Source organism: Ailuropoda melanoleuca, chromosome 11 (assembly GCF_002007445.2).
Source record: "Ailuropoda melanoleuca isolate Jingjing chromosome 11, ASM200744v2, whole genome shotgun sequence".
NCBI lineage: Eukaryota > Metazoa > Chordata > Mammalia > Carnivora > Ursidae > Ailuropoda > Ailuropoda melanoleuca.
Window position 1 is genome coordinate 52985971 of NC_048228.1, and position 16605 is coordinate 53002575.

A 16605-nucleotide genomic window follows, 5' to 3' on the forward strand; every position below is an offset into this window, starting at 1 on the left:
CTGGGGGCGGATCTGTGAGCCCCCGACAAGGGTGGGCACCACAACTTTAGAGGGAGAGTTATGTCTCTTTAGTTATCAGTTTGGGGGGAATTAAGGACGGTGAGGGGGCAAGTTTTGCTTAACTGTCTTTTATCTCTATATATTCTGTCTCTAAATTTCGGTTTGCGTATTTCATACACCTGAAATGAAGGTGGTCAAAAATAGTCTCAGCTTCTCAGATTCCAGAGAATATTCAACCTGTATCTCTTGTGTATCCTCCACTCACACTTAGATCATCTTGGTCATGTTTTAAATTTGCTGCGAACAGGGATCAGTGTCTGAAGTTGATTCCAGTGTTGATTTTTTTGAGTGAGAGTTGAGGAAGGTGACATGACTTCTTTTTCTGTATCCTGCTGAACTTCCTTCTTCCCTCCGAAGTGTTGGAACCCCCCAAATTCCGGGGAGATCTCCTTTTCCAAATGCAGGAGGAGTTCAGAGTTGATGTATAAAATACCGGACTGGTGGTCGGTCTGAAGCTGAGGAGGGGCTCGTCAGGCAGGCTCGCGGAATTCACCCCTTCTGTCCGTCCCTGGACAAAAGAGCCCATGGTCCCCAGAGAGTGCGCACCTGCTCTGTAGCACCCTTGGTCCCCCTGTGTGCGGACAAAGCGTGAACCGCCAAGTCACGCTCAAAATCCCGTTCCATTTACTACGGGGCCTTCAGTGTTGGTCCCCCTTTCTCTAGCAACAATGACATGTCTGTTTTCTGATTAGGAATTTCAATCTTTGAACCCGACGCCTTTACTATTTTTTCGCGGGAAGGGTTAGAGAACTCTTACTAATTCAATATTAGGTATGGAGGGCTTAAGTGTAATAATTCTCCAGGGTGGATTCAGACCTCTTGGAGGCGTGGAATCCAATGGGAAGGGGTGGGGAGCAGACAGGAATGGCCTCTGGCCGAGGTGTGCGTATCTAGGAACCAGGCTCCAGGCGGCTCGGTTTAGCGAATAAGCCTGCAGGTAGTAGCCCGCCACTGGGCGCGCAGCAAAGCTGCTTAGCTCCGGTTGCCACCTATCACCTGCAAGTTGTTAAACATTTCTTTGTCTACCCTAAGGTAATTAAGAGAAATGAGTCAACATTTGTGAGAGCCAGCACAGATTAAGCACTTCATAAATGTTCGTTAGGTGAGATAGCTTCTCCCAGCATTGCCTAAACAGAAACTCAACCTGTTATAAAGAAAAAAAAATTGTAATGGAAAAGTTCACTCCCCAACTTTTCTTTTCACGTTTAAAATTTTCTGTATTAGGCTTCCTGAAAGGAAGGCACATCTGTACTCTACTAGGAGATACACTTACACAGGATTTTTTTTTTTTTAATTTACTGTTGAGGTCTACCACTGAATTATTTTATAGTCCTGTTTTCAATCACTTCATCTATAAAAGGAGTTTGACTTGCTCTCCATCTCATTGATTGGAAAAGATTTAAAAAATGAATGCCTACCTGTAAAGGCATTCTAGCCTTAATCAGTATGATCCTGAGAGAGAAATTAAAAGATTAAAAGATTAAAATTTGTGTTAAGCAGTAAGAAGTGAGAAAAAAGTTGTCAATATGTGACGAGCTTATGAATAATTGAGTCTTTGTGCTTCTCCTCTCATTATAAATTGTTTTCTGGGATTTGATGGGAAACTGGCTCAGAAACCCAAAAATATTCTTTAAAACTTCAAAGATGTATTGCTTTGTTCTTTACTTGTACATGTAAAACAGCCTCGTTTTATGAAGTTTATAGAATCGGAAAGGCATGAAGAGATTATTTTTTCTATAATCTCTCTTTTCTTTGTTCTACGGAATAAACTTCAAGAAAATCACTGAAAATTTGCTGTTTTCTTCAACACACATAGTAGCTAACAAAGAAGGGTTTACAGGATTTTGAGTAAATATGAAACAAGCCACTTCCTTTATTTAGTTGCCACATACCATGGGCAAATTACTAAGCCCCCGCACCCACCCCAAGACACAGCATGTTTATTTTGTGCAAATTACAGGTGTTCTTCTCAGAGTTTTACAAATATTGACTCATTCAGTCTTCCAAACAACCCTGTGAAGTAGATAGGGGACTCTAAAGTCATCTTTATGGGGCTTTAAGTTTACAAATATAGAAACTAAGGTGAAGAGAGGTGAAGTGACTTTCACAAGATCACGGGATGTTGAGCCTGGGACTCAAACTCAGAGAAAGTGGCTTTTAGCCATTATGCTATGATAAAGATGCTCTGTGATACATGGTTAAGAATTTCTAGATAGGAGTGATTAAAAAAAAAAAAAAAGCTGTTTTGTTCGGGCACCTGAGTGGCTCAGTCGGTTAAGCATCGGACTCTTGATTTCGGCTCAGGTCATGATCTCAGGATGGTGAGATCAAGCCCCGTGTCAGGCTCTGTGCAGTGTGTGGAGCCAGCGTAAGATTCTTTCCTCCCTCTGCCTCTGCCTCTTCCCCTCCCCCTGCCCCAAGCACTCACTCTCTCTAAAAATAAATAATAAGTAAAAATAATCAACGTTTTTAAAAATTAAAAAACAGTTTGTTATTCCCCTAGCTGAATAGTTCAATTTTACTTTTTCTAAAACACAACACAGCAAAATGATCATGTGTCTGCATGGTTTGTTTCACTCTGCAGCACAACTCTTCTGTTCTAACTCATTCATAGGACTTGTTATATTGTCTTAAATTGTCCAGTTCTGAGAAACGAGGCACTTGACCACGCAGAAATCTGGCAAACATCCCCTTAACGAGGGGATGAAGGTTAATGGTGTAATGTGGTGTTCAGCAGATATCATGTGCCTCCTGATATAATGTGATGGAAGGGACACTTCAGCTCTTTGGCATTTTCCCCAAAAGTTCATAACTCTAGTCTAACCATGAAAAAACACCCTTCAAAACCTAAATTGAGGAATATCAAATCGTTGACGAGAGCTCTTCAAAAAATGTCAAGGTCATGAAAAATAAGGAAAGACTCAGAAACGGTCATAGTTCAGAGGGAAGTAAGAGAGGCGACGACGAACTGCAGTGTGGTATCCTGAGTTGGGTCTGGACCAGAATGAGGACAGTGAATGGAAAACCTGGTGAAATCCAGGAGAGTGTGGAGTTCATTAATAAGAATGTGCCAGTGTGGGTTTCTTTGCTTTGGCAAGGGTACCCTGTTAAGGTAAAGTGTTTGCAAAAGGGGAAACTGAGTGAAGAGTACAGGAAACTATTACTTTTACAAATTTTGTCGATTTAAAATGACTTCAAAATAAAAAGGTTTTTTTTAAAAAGTTGCTCTTTCTAAATCCATTTAGAATATCACCCAAATGAAATCCGTAGATGTGCATGCTTTACCGGTAGCTTCCTAGGGGGGAAAAAATGAATTTGTGTTGAGTTCATATTTGCTCAGATATGAAAATCTGAAATATCCGCCGTTCCGGTGTGGACACTTCGTCATGTTTTATAGGCTTAAAGAGTTTGACTTCAGCACTAATCATGCTGTACAAATCTCTCAATTTCATGTAATTAAAGAAAAACAGAAAGCGTTTGCTGTCAAGATCTCCAGACCCAACCCCAAACTGACGTAAATGAGGGTGTTCAGGGAGATCAGAACTCCAATTTGTCCACAAGCTGCCAAAAAATGGGAGTCAGTGAAGCATGTTAAGAAGCAGTTAACACTCGCACATTGTGTAGAATTTAACTTCCAGAAATGACTTCACTTGTTTTTGGAAATGAAGTAAAAAGGAAAGGCTTCTTGTTGTTATTTTTTCTTTAATGTGCCACTTAAATCCATGAAATCTTTCTCAACCAAAATGCAGAAATGTTTATAAGCACAGGGCTCTGTAGCCTACTACAGTAAACAAGTCCATTCTCTTGTTTGAACATGTGCCTCTCCAAGCCAATTACTTCTGCAAGAGTTAAACACCAAGTGGTTTTTTTTTTTTTTAAGATTGTATTTATTTATTTGAGAGAAAGAGAGAGAGCCTGAGAGGCGAGAGGGTCAGAGGGATACTCCATCCTGGGACTCGGGGATCATGACCTGAGCCAAAGGCAGTCACCCAACGAACTGAGCCACCCAGGCGCCCCTAAACACCAAGTTTGTATACACATTCTTGAAACCAGTATAAGCAATGACTCTTAAGGAAATGGAAGAGCCTTTAAAAGGGATGCTTTGGTGGTTAAATTCCATTTGCTCCCTATAATTATTATAAATCTTTTAGAATTGACAATTAATAAAATCCAGGATGTTCACACCCTCCAGGCTCACTGCTTTGCCCTGGTCATGGCTGCAGCAACCAAGGGCAAGCAGGTGTAAACTTACACGTCCTCACCCAGGCCGCACCAGGTGACTTCCTGCCCCAAAGCTTCTCTGTCAGTGCCATGGAAAATCTCTTTCCAATAAGGAAGAGGAGGCAATGATAACTATTTCCTCCTCTGTCATGTTTTAGGCAGATATTCTGCATGACTTCTCACAGGATCCCCAAGAGGACTGAACCTCAGATGTCTACACTCTCTTTCACTCTTCCCAGCTCTCCAGTCCCAACCTTGGGAACATTTCCTCAAATCAATCTGCCTGTATGGTGACTCACCATTCATCTTCCACATTTCTGCTGGAGATAACTTGCCAACACAAATAGCTCTATTCACTCTAGTTCTAACCCACTTATTCATTTTTCCTTCAACATTTATCTACTACTTACAAGCTAAGAAATAAATTAGGCTACACAGAGGGAAAAGACATTTTCTGTCACTACCAAACTCACAATCTATAGGAGTAAGAAAAAAAATATATGGAGTTGTCTGGAGGTCCATGATACTTAACAATGCATGGAGGTTTTTTTTTTTTTATTAATTTAAGATTTTATTTATTTATTTTGAGAGAGAGAGGGAGAGCAGGAGGAGGGGCAGAGGGAGAGGGAGACAGAGAATCTCAAGCAGATTCTGCACCAAGTGCGGAGCCCGAGGCAGGGCTCGATCTCTCAGCCGACTGAGCCACCCAGGTGCCCCAATGCACAGATCTTTATAGACACTTAGAGGAGAGGGGCATCTGATTTCCTTTCTTGAAAGGGTGGGAGCTATCAGAGAAAATATTCTGGAGGAAGGTGCTATCTAAGGTGAGTGGGTAGGGAACCCAGTCCAGAAAAGGAGGACCAAATAAACAAAGGCATGGGAGCTGAAAGCAGTGTGGTATGACACGACTACAAAAATAAGCAGTTTATTTTTTAAGTTGGAGTTTACCATTGAAGCAGGTAGTGCAGAGAGATAGAACAGCCAGATAGGCATGGCCTGGCCTCCATGGCTCATGGGCCATTTCAAATGCCACTTCCTTCAGAAAGTTCACAGCAAGAGTTGGCCCTTAGTTACAGATCCTGTTGTTGGGAACCACTGGTTTACACACTCCCACTCTGAAAAGAAGCTATCATATCTCATTTCTCTTTGCATACCCATCTCCAGTATGAGTGTCCTCCATACAGAGCATTCAACAAATGTTTGTTGAGATAATGCATGAATAAATGGTTCCAGGCCACTGTTGTATGTAACCAATGTGTCCTGAGGTCAGGAAGGAAATCATCCTTGAAGGATTAGCAACAGCCCAGATTTCCTTACGTTTCCCTATTTTGGCCACTCAGCATCTGAGTGAAACCTGTCTGGGGACATAGGTGAATGCAGATAAACCAGAATTTGAATTACAGTTAAAGAGCTGAGGAAGAGTATTGTATCTGAGGAGCCAGAGAAATGAGCCTGAACCAAAGTCTTTAGAAAGTTCTGAGGCCATGGCCAACAGGTCCGAAGAACACAAGTACAAGCTACAAATATATTCAAACCCAGGGCACCCAAACAATGTCAGGAATTAAGCAAAGGCAGTCCAGGTTGACTGCCACAAATGGAACTGGAGTAGTATGTTTGACCTTTATGGACCATCTGCCTCATGGTATATGGGTGGGTCCATCTAATTAAAGGTACAAGATCTGGGCAGGAAGGGAATGGATAATAGCTATTTACCCCATATATTTTTTGGTTCATCTATGTGTGTAAGGCACAGTGATAGCTATAGTAGAAAATACGAAATTGGATAAAGTTCAGTTTCTAACATAAATTTATTTAGCCTGTCTGCTTTCTTCTGCAATGGAAGATCATTTAATTTTCTGTTGTTGGCGTGATCATCTGATGATATAATCAGTCCACAAATACTTAAAATCATTCAGTTAACACTGAGAACCATTTGATATGTTAGTTTGTGTCAGCCTTTTTTTTTTTTTTAGATTTATTGGTTTTTAAAATATTTTATAGGGGTGCCTGGGTGGCACAGCGGTTAAGCATCTGCCTTCGGCTCAGGGCGTGATCCCAGCATTATGGTTCCTCCACTATGAGCCTGCTTCTTCCTCTCCCACTCCCCCTGCTTGTGTTCCCTCTCTCGCTGGCTGTCTCTATCTCTGTCAAATAAATAAATAAAAATCTTTAAAAAAATAAAATAAAATGTTTTATAAATTGCCTTTTATCTCCATTTTCTTAAAATTGTTTCCTGAACTTTCTACTCACTAAATCAGTGGCAACATGATCATATAGTGTAACAGGAAGAAATACAGGATTGCCAAAATTGCAAAAGAATAAGGAAATGAGAAAACTTTTCTTAGAAATACTCACATAAGAAAGCTGTTTTGGAGATGACTACACCCTTATGACCTGATCATATTATGGGAACCAAATTTAGGAAGTCAAAGATGAATATATAAACCACAAAAGAAAATGCATAGCATAAAGATACAGATTTCAACTAGGAAATGTTGAGCATCACAAAAACTAGATATTGAGCATGCTGTCCACAGTATTTTCCAATACTCATTATCTCCCAATTTTTTGGCCGGAAATGTTTTGTTTATATTTTTGCCTTCTAGACTCTGTCCATATACTCAGGTAATCTTGGAGGCAGAGGATTCTGAATGATACTTCTTTCAAAGTGGTGGCTCTGAGCTAGTTTACTGATTGACATTGATGAAGTAGTTGAGGACATTAAGGAAATACGAGACCCAAATAGATATGGTGGCAGTTACGGTGGAAGTGGAGAAAGGACGGCTTGGTTGGTTGTACTTTGCATATGTGTATGTTGCATATCAAACGTGAGTATCTGCAGTCAAATCATGTTTAATGAGTACGTATTATAACATGTATGTGCGATGGAAGGGTGTGGATGGACAGATGAGGGGAACTCTTAGCAGATTCCTTAATAGTTATAGAAGTGACTCTAACTAAAAAGTCATACAAATCATCGATAGAGTAAATGGTGTGAATGTGTTATAACGTCTGTGAATAATTGGGTGAAATCTCTGAGCCTAACAAAGTCAGGTGTGGGAAAACAGAGTTTTTAATGCTCAGCCCACTTTCTGTTGACAAGGTGCTTTGTCCAGCCCCCAACTGCACCATTGCATTATGGTACTAACTGCGTTACTACTTCCCTTCATGTAGTTAAAAAATATCAACCAGCATTTATTTAGCACACACTCTGTTAGACATTTTGTGGAAGTGGGAATGGACAGAAGAGGCAAGACCCTTATTCCCTGATCTAAAGGAAGAAACCGATAAATAATCACAGTGCAGTCTAATCATTGTCCCGTTGAAGATAGATATACACTGCTTTATTCCCTTTTTCCCCAATTGATCTTGTCTTCATCCCTAGGATTATTGCAAAAATAACTCACCAATTCTCCAACACAGCTGATAAGTAAGAGCTGACTGCCCCAGCTCTGCTTGATGACTACTCCGCCTTCAAGATTTCCTACCTCTCATCACAGCACTGCCTCATAATAGCATAATTCCCATGGGTCTGCCTTAGCAACGACATAAATATTTCACAAGGTTACATCCAAAGTTTATTTCTTGTCCTTGTTTTCTTTACTAGATAAACAGTTATGCCAGGCTTCCACTCACCAGGTCTCCTGAATATTTTATAGATGACCTGGGTGATAAACATTGTGGTTTAGTTATTTGATTTTCTTTTAGTTGCTACCATGAATGGAAAATACAACTTGTATCTGTCGCGTTAAGCTTCTTTCTTAACCACAGTAGCGCCCCCCTTAACCACCAAGGATATGTCCTAAGACCTTCAGTAGATGCCTGAAATGGCAGATAGTACTGAACCGTATATGTACTATGCTTTTGCTTACACATACATAACTGTGACGAAGTTTACCTTATAGATTAGGCACAGTAAGAGATTAACAACAACAACAACAACAAAATAGAGTAATTGTAATAATATGCTGTAATAGAAGCTATCAGAATGTGGTCTTTCTCTCAAAATACCGTATTATACTTATCCTACTTCTTGTGATGATGTGAGAGGATAAAAAGGCTACATAATGAGACGAAGTGAGGTGAATGGCATACACGTTGTGCCGTAGCATTAGGCTACTATGAGCCTTCTCATGCTAAGTCAGAAGTAGGACCATCTGCTTTCAGAGTTTTCAGACCATGGTTGATGGCAGGCAATTGCAACCAAGGAACACAAAACTGCAGAAAGGGGTGACTACTACAGTTATCTGCACTCCAGCTTGGAGTTGTGGCTCTGTGCAGGGAAAGTTCTGGCTTGTCAGCTGTGTTCTGAATTCTCACTTATTAACTCAAGGATGTGGTTGGCCATTATTGTCAGGAAATGATATGTGCTTTTATGGGGCAAAACTCCCAAAGAAAGAGAAGAAAAGTGACTTTCAGTCATTACTTTCCAATTCTGAGTCAGACCCATGCTGGGTCCTGTTCTAAGTGAGATTTGCCCTGTTCCAGCAAGCTGTGAGGTGAATTTTACTGCCCTGGTTTTTCAGATGAGGAAACTAGGAAACTCAGGTCACACAGAGTGAAAAAACTCTGTAACCCAAGATTGCCTTATCCAAAAGCCATGGGCTAAAGCCAGCTACTCCAGGGATGAGGAGAAGAACTGTAAGTGCAGAAGAAATGGCTATAAAACCACCAAGCGAATGTACTGAATATGTTTACTTTTTCCAAGCACCCCTAGAAAGCAACGGTTTCTGCCCTTGATTCAATTTACATTAGGGCCCAGACAGGATGTGCGTGGAGGAAACTGAATGGCGGTGAGTATAACGTGTAAGTGGGAGCCCCCAGCTGAAAAAAACGGAGAATCTCAACAGTGCAGACAAGTCCCTGTTTGGTGTTATATCTTCCCCTCAAAAGTTGGCTCTTCATGGGATTCCCAAAGACTCCAACCCCAAGTCGGGCCTGCAGATTGAGATTGAAAACAGACCACAGGCAAGGAGACTTAACTATCCAGCTGGTTCTGAGCATCCTGTCCCTATCGACTCTCCGAGTTTCCTGAGAAGCACTAAATAGAGCATGACCTCCAACAGGAAATGTTAAAACTTGAATCTTTAATCAAAGAACTACAGCCATGTTTTAAAACTATAAGTTATGATCTATTAATGGGTCATGAAATACTTCACAGGCTTGTGGCCACTCTTTTTTTTCTAAAAAGTGGAAATGTAGGGTAGTGTAGAAAATAAAATATCGAAGCACACTGAACAAAACAAGTGTAAGTTTGTATTGTGAAATTGTCCTGGGGGTGTGCATAAATACATGAACACACACACTGTGAATACCTATAAATGTCCAAGTGAATGTTTGATCACCTGAGTTTGACACTCTTTCTCTGACCAAGGAAAAACTTATTTTATTATCCCAGGACTTGGCTTCTTACCTGTAAAATGGGGATGGGAATGCCCCCTAACAATGAAGTAATTACTGTTTCCTTTAATTTCCTGTAATTACAGTGATAATTTATTGAAAATTAGCAGTTCACCTTACAGCCAATATCCAATAACTAATATTTTGAAAAAACAATATTTTTGAGAGGCAAAATTACAGTCGTTTAAAATTTTTCCTTATACTTTCCACTGTGTTTTCAATGTTATTCATAATGAGCATGCGTTCCTTGCCTTTTACAATAAGAAAACACTTGAATGTATCTTTTAAGCCCACCAAACCCTCAATGATCTATGCAGTAAAGAGGAAACTGTTTTTACCACAAAGGCCTTCCAAGGGGAAAAAAAGCAATACTTAGAAAAATGCAGAATGACTTCCACTACCCTTTGGTGGTTTGGTTTTGTCGATAAGGCCCATGACTATGCAGTAAGTGCCTAGGTTGTGGACATTTTCTGCAGGAAAAAAAAAATGTAAGTACATTCAAACTTTATCACTCCATAAATGTTCCAAGAGTAGGAAGCTGCAGCAAGTTGCTGTCTGATTTGGGCTTTCCCCTGGCAGGAAATCTTTCTCCCAATGCCATTGCTGATAAAGGCGGCCTCTTCAAAGTCTTCTCTGGCAATTTTGAAGGAAGGGTTTGCAAAGCACCGGTATGGGTCTTTTTGAAAAATGCGCTTGGGCTATTTGAGTCACACCTAGATTATGGACTCTAACTAAGTAGGTTGTTTGAAGAGGGCCATAAAAGGAAAATAAGCAAAGAAAAAAACAATCTTACCACCCACACTCCACTTCCAATGTTTTCTCTCCCAAAGTTCATACGATTTAAGGAACTTTTATTCCTATTGCACCAATATTTTGCTACTTCCCACCAAGAGTCACTCTGTTAAATGTCTTAGTCGGCCCTCCGGACTGGCTGGGCTGGGGTACTGACAGCAATATTGAGAGCAGCAGTAATGATTTTGGTTGCTAATTCTTTTTTTTTTTTTTAAGAGTTTATTTATTTATTTGACAGAGATAGAGAGGCAGCCAGCGAGAGAGGGAACACAAGCAGGGGGAGTGGGAGAGGAAGAAGCAGGCTCCCAGTGGAGGAGCTGATATGGGGCTCGATCCCAGAACGCCCGGATCACGCCCTGAGCCAAAGGCAGATGCTTAATGACTGAGCCACCCAGGCGCCCCTATGGTGCTAGTTCTTAAGCACAGCCTTGGCAGGAGGACGCTAAGCGTTTCACCTACATCTTCTACTCAAGTCCTCATGGCCACCGATGGAGTAGATGTTCTTACTACTCTCACTTCACCGATGAGAGGGCTCAGGCGCAGAGGGAAAGTAGGTGTGGCCTGGCAGTGGGCGCCATGCTAAGGATTTTGGACCTTGAAGGTTTAGGCAAGGAAGTATCTGTATTTTGGAAAGATAATTCAGGTGACCTTCATATGGCGGACTGAAGGTGAAAAACATCAAATGGATGAAAACTAGTTGGAAGACCATTGTTTGCTCCCCATAGACCCTTCAGCTCTGCAGAATGATAAACTGCCCTGCAGTAGTGCTGAGGAGTTAATGGACTTACATCTTTCTACTCATTTTTCATCTTGCAGCTGTTCCATTCTTCCCTTTGCCACCCCCCCCTCCACTCATTCCTAGTCCACCTCCAAGGGCTGTCCATTGGACAGTTCCTCTCTGAAGAATGAGCGAACAGGCCCACGGCCTGTGTGCAAGGGAGCCTGTAGGGAGTTGGGGTCAGATGTATCTGCTCGACCTCTACCCAGCTGTGGGTTTGGGAGGTTCCTGAACCTTTCTGAGACTTACCTCAACTCTGCAATGGGAATAATATTACCCATCATGCAAAGTGGGTGTGGAAATTTAGATAATACATTGGTACTTCAAAAGCCTCTATAAATAGCATTTATTTAAATAGTTTGTCCTCTCAGAGGCCCTCTGCTGCCCCCAAGGAGAATGAACTGTTCCAGTCTCCGTTTTCCCTCAGCAGGGCAATCCTACCTCTCCCTACGGCGGCATTAGGTTGAAATGACCTGAAATCATGAGCAAGGCTCTGTAATGTTCTCCTACCTCAACCACATTCTACTTCCTTGCCCACAACGGGAGGCTGAGTAGTGCCACCCTTTCCCGGAAATTCCATCCCCTAAGCCCTGGAACTTGTGAAAATGTTACCTTACATGGCAAGACAAAAAGAAAAAAGAAGGGCTTTCCAGATGTGTTAAGGATCTTGAGATGAGAAGATTGTCCTGGACTATCCAAGGGGCCCAACAGCCTCACAAAGGGTCCTTTTTTTTTTTTTTTTTTTTTTTTTTTTTTTTTTTTTTAGAGACAGACAGGGTATAAGAAGAAGAAGTGTCAGAGAAGAGAGAAGAAATATGACAACAGAAACAGAGGTTGGAGTGATGTAGTTTGGAGATGGAGGAAGGAACCACCAGCCCAGGACGGCAGATGGCCTCTAGAAGCTAAGAAAGACAAGGGACAGATTCTCCCCTAGAGCCCGCAGAAGAAATGCAGCTCTGAGGATACCCTGAGTTTAGCCCGTAAGCCCCATTTTGGACCATTTTGGACCATTTTGGACTTGTGACTTCCAGACCGGAAGATAACAAATCTGTGTTGTTGAAGCCATGGCGTTCATGGTACTTTGTTACAGAAGCAATAGGTAACTAACGTGCCCATCTTGCCGCACCCTCCTTTCTCCCCAAAATATAGTAGTGTCTTCCTGAATCATGAATGAAAGTACAACCTTGAGCCTCTCCTACTTTCCACAGCTGTTTAACATACAGTCTTGATTTCTCCAATGTTAAGGGATTCATGGAATGGCGGTCGACTGCAAATAAAGTGTTACTGAACGTGAGACTACCAAGGGAAAAAAAAAATCCATTCAAAACATTTGCAGGCTTAGAGCAACACTCATGGTATATAAATGGAATGTAATAAGAGCCAATTCTGTAGGTTTGCCAAATGTGGGATTCACTAAAGGGAGTAATGTGTGTATAAGAACTGTTTTCTAACATTTCATCTTCGTGAAATGTCAAAGTTATCAAAGCACCAATAAAGAGTAAAATATTTGAATGTAATTCTCTGGAAAGTATACACATATTTCTCTTAAGCAGTGGAGAATCTTAGTTTCATTTTTATTAATTTTTCTAATACTAGGGTAGAGTATTAATCTTAAGGGGATAAAAGCAGAATCTGATTGATTGATTGATTGATTTTAAAAAGCCAGTAACTTTTTTTTACCTTTTTAAATTTAAATTCAATTAGCCATCATATAGTACATTATGAGTTTCAGATGTAGCGTTAAACAACTTCTCAGCTGCGTATGACACCCAGTGCTCATCACATCACGTGCCCTCTTTAATGCCCATCCCCAATTACCTCATCCCACCACCCACTCCCTTCCAGCAACCCTCAGTTGGTTTCCCGGAGTCAAGAGTCTCTCAGGGTTTGTCTCCCTCTCTGATTTCTTCCCGTTCAATTTTCCTTCCCTTCCTCTATGATCCTCTGCCCTGTTTCTTATACTCCACATGAGTGAAACCATATGATAATTGTCTTTCTCTGACTTAAAAAGCCAATGACGTTTAAGTGTGATTAATATTTACTGGCAAAGCTAATTATAACATTAATACGTAAATAAATGAAGTAGGGCCGTTATGGAAATATGCAAATATGTATCCATGAAGGCATAACATCCAGTGAAGGCAGTCTTTATTAAGCCAAACTTTGCTTCAAATATATTTTTGCTTAAAATTCTGGAGATTTCTTAAAAATGAAACTGTGATATGTGGACGCTATTTCTTTGCTCTATTAAGAAAGAGTTTGACTATACCACAAGTCGATTTATTTTATTTATTTAGAATTTGAAGGATAATAAAAGCACCAGAAGATTTTTCCACAGTTGGGTTGCAAATGAAAAAACAAAAACAAAATCATGCTCTGTCGAAAAGGTACAGAGTCAGGCAGCTAGTAACTAGCTCTTCAAAAGCTTCCTGATTATTTTCTTATACAGGCGAGCATTCGGGTCCAGGCATATTTTCCTCCCATTATTCAGCGAAGCTCTGCCAGGGAAAGAAGAGACACGCCTTTCAGGGGTTGGACTGGAACGTGGGATTAGACGCGGGGTGAAGGGGGTGCGGAGGGGCGGGGTGAAGGGGGGCGCCGAGGCGCAGAAGGGGGCAGAGGAGGCCGAGGGTGGGCGGGCGCCAAGAAGCAAGTGGCAGGACTCACATCATCTGGGGGGTGGGGCAGTGGCCCGAGACACCGATCACTTCCAGGCTGCTGACGTCCTTGGGACGGAGTAGGGGGGTGGTCTTCATACACACGCAGCGCAGGTCCTCCTCTCCTCCTTCCAGGTCCGCTGGGGGTTGGGTCGGGGAGAGGGCAGTGGAGGAGAGAATGGTGACTCCGTGAACCACCAGACTTACCTTCGGGATCTTTCTCATTGCGTTTGGCTTTCACCTCCTCCCCCACAAATCATGCCTCCCCCAGAGAAGCGTTGTTGACTGGGTGGTAAAGTGCACCGGGCCCGCACACCTAGACGGAACTCAAAAGATGAAAGATTCCGCCCCAGCCCTAGGAGTTCCCCGACTCTCTCTCTGCTTCCCCTGTCCCCCCAGCGCCTTACTTCAGCTCTCACCTGTGGGGAGCGAGAGCGCAGCCGGCAGGAGCAGCAGCCCCAGGAGCAGCAGGCGGGGGCCCAGCCAGGGGCTGGGGGCACCGGAACCCTCTCCCACATTCATGTCCAGCAGCTTTCCAGCTGAAGCCCAGAGTGCAAGGGCAGTCGGGGCTGGGACTTCGCAGGCCAGTGGCTCCCAGCTCCCCAGGCCCATTTTATCCCCAGGGTCCGGAAGTTTGGGCTGGAGGATGGGGAAGCGGAGACACTGCTGGGAAGAGCTAGGCTCTGGCCAGCCAAGATTAGGAGGGGGAAAAAAAGCCCGAAGTCAGCTATCTTGGCTGGGAGGTGAGAGCAGGATCCCCAACCCCAAGCTGAATGCATATTGGCGCACGTGGGTGCAGTTAGAAACAACACTTGAACCTTAGGTGTATGTCATATGTCACCTCTATTAATGTGTCACTGTAGGCTTCTCTGGGGTCACCATGTTGCAGTTTACAGGCTGGTACCTTCAGACCGAAGACAGTTTCTGTTTCTTCCCAACTCCCAACTTTCCAAGCACTGCAAACTCCCACCTCTCTTTCCTACAGATTACCAGTTACAGATTATCAGTTGCATTGGGTGGCTGTGGGTGTTCAAGGTGTGTCCTTAGTAATTGTTTTCTTGCTGGTAAAAAGTTGAAAAAGTCTTTAGGTGATGACTCAGTTTTGAGTTTCACCAGAACGTGGAAGCCTGCCTCTGTGTCTGCATCTCTCCCGCCCTAGAAGCCTTCATCCAGTATACTCCAGGGAGCAAAGTCTGTTATCCTCAGCTACCCTCTTCCTCTGAGGAAAACTGTAAAAGTAATATTTGAACGCATTCTTTCTGTAAAAACTCGGTGCCTAGATGTTTCTCCACACAGCCGGGCCCAGAAATGAGGTGAAGAAGCAGAGTTTCCAGGCCACATTTCCCAGAGCTTGCTGTGACCTGGCCCAGGGCCAGTTGTAGGCAGGCTGATCTGTGGGCCGAAGCAGCGATGCTCTCAGGAGGACACAGAGCATCTGGGAGTGGATGTGGAGAAGATTCGGAAGAGTGGGTGGAGGGCATGACACAGAATCCCACACAGGAAAGGTCAAGGGATCAATATGGACCATCTTCCCTTTCCTGAAAAAGGATGACTTAGGCTCTTGATCAGAGCAAAGGATGCCCTCATCTCAAAGCCAGAGGCCTTCTGTCACACTGTTGACAGCGGTGAAGGGCGTCAGTAGGCCACTGCAGGGAACAAGCTGGTTCCGAATGCTCAGCAGGACCAGACCCCTGCAGGGGTATGCAGGTTACTTCCTGGGCCTCTACGTTTCTTTCTATCACCATTCTCTCCTCCGCTCTCTCTACCACTTGCCTTTCAGCTGACTAAGTCCTATTTGAATTTCTGGTGTTAGCCTAACATCACTTCCTCTGAGAGGCCTTTCCTAAGGGCTACAGCTAATTGTGTCCCCTATTGGGTTCTGTAGCACCCTCTGCTTTTGTGATTTCTCACAGATCTTCCGAACATGCACACATGTACATTTTTTGGTAAAGATTTTATTTATTTTAGAGGGAGAGAGAGCACATGTGAGGGGCGGGAGGGGCAGACGGAGAGGGTCAGAGAATCTCAAGCAGATTCACTGCTGAGTATGGAGCCCAAGACCCTGAGATCATGACCTGAGTGAAATCAAGAGTCAGACGCTCGACCAACTTAGCCACCCAGGAGGCCCACAAGTGTGCATCATACACACAGTTATATATGCATGTGCGTGTGTGTATGTGTGCGTGTGTTTGCAAGTGTTTAAAATGTTTTCTCTCCCCAGATGGAAAGCTCTGCGAGGTGAGAGATCATAATAACACCTATCATTTTTCTAGCACATGGGGAGGGACTTGATATAAAGTACTAGATTCACGAAGATAATAAATGTTGAAAATGACAATGCTGAAGCTTTGACTTATCCATGCGTCTGTTTCTTTACACCGTTACAGTGTGTCTCTATACTAGCGTGTGTCCTGTGTGCTTGTGATGATTTCTCAACCTATCTGCCTCTCCTACCGGACAGTGATCTCTTCAAGGACAATTCTGTGTGACTTACTTTTTAAAATACCCAGCATCCAATGAAATGCCGGATACAGAATATGCTGTAACTTAGACAAGTTTATTGCATTAAAACCTGAGATCCCAAATAGGGTTGGGGCAGAGGGAATGGCTCGAAGGGGTGGTTTGGGGTACGAATGGGCAGCACACAGGATTTGTGCAACTTACCCCTGCATTTCAGTATTTGCAGGAAGTAGTAAG

At 42.8% G+C, this 16605-nt stretch overlaps 1 protein-coding gene across 1 annotated transcript; it reads right to left on the reverse strand.

Annotated features, from left to right (window-relative positions):
* Nucleotides 1-13517: 13517 nt before the first annotated feature.
* Nucleotides 13518-14535, reverse strand: LOC100484936 (platelet factor 4-like). The gene is made up of 3 exons (XM_002919143.4): nucleotides 14328-14535; nucleotides 13919-14048; nucleotides 13518-13749 (listed from the first exon to the last, which is right to left on the reverse strand). The coding sequence occupies exons 1-3, from the start codon at nucleotides 14518-14520 to the stop codon at nucleotides 13662-13664; spliced, it is 411 nt and encodes a 136-aa protein (XP_002919189.1). The 5' UTR covers nucleotides 14521-14535; the 3' UTR covers nucleotides 13518-13661.
* Between the last annotated feature and the right edge of the window lie 2070 nt (nucleotides 14536-16605).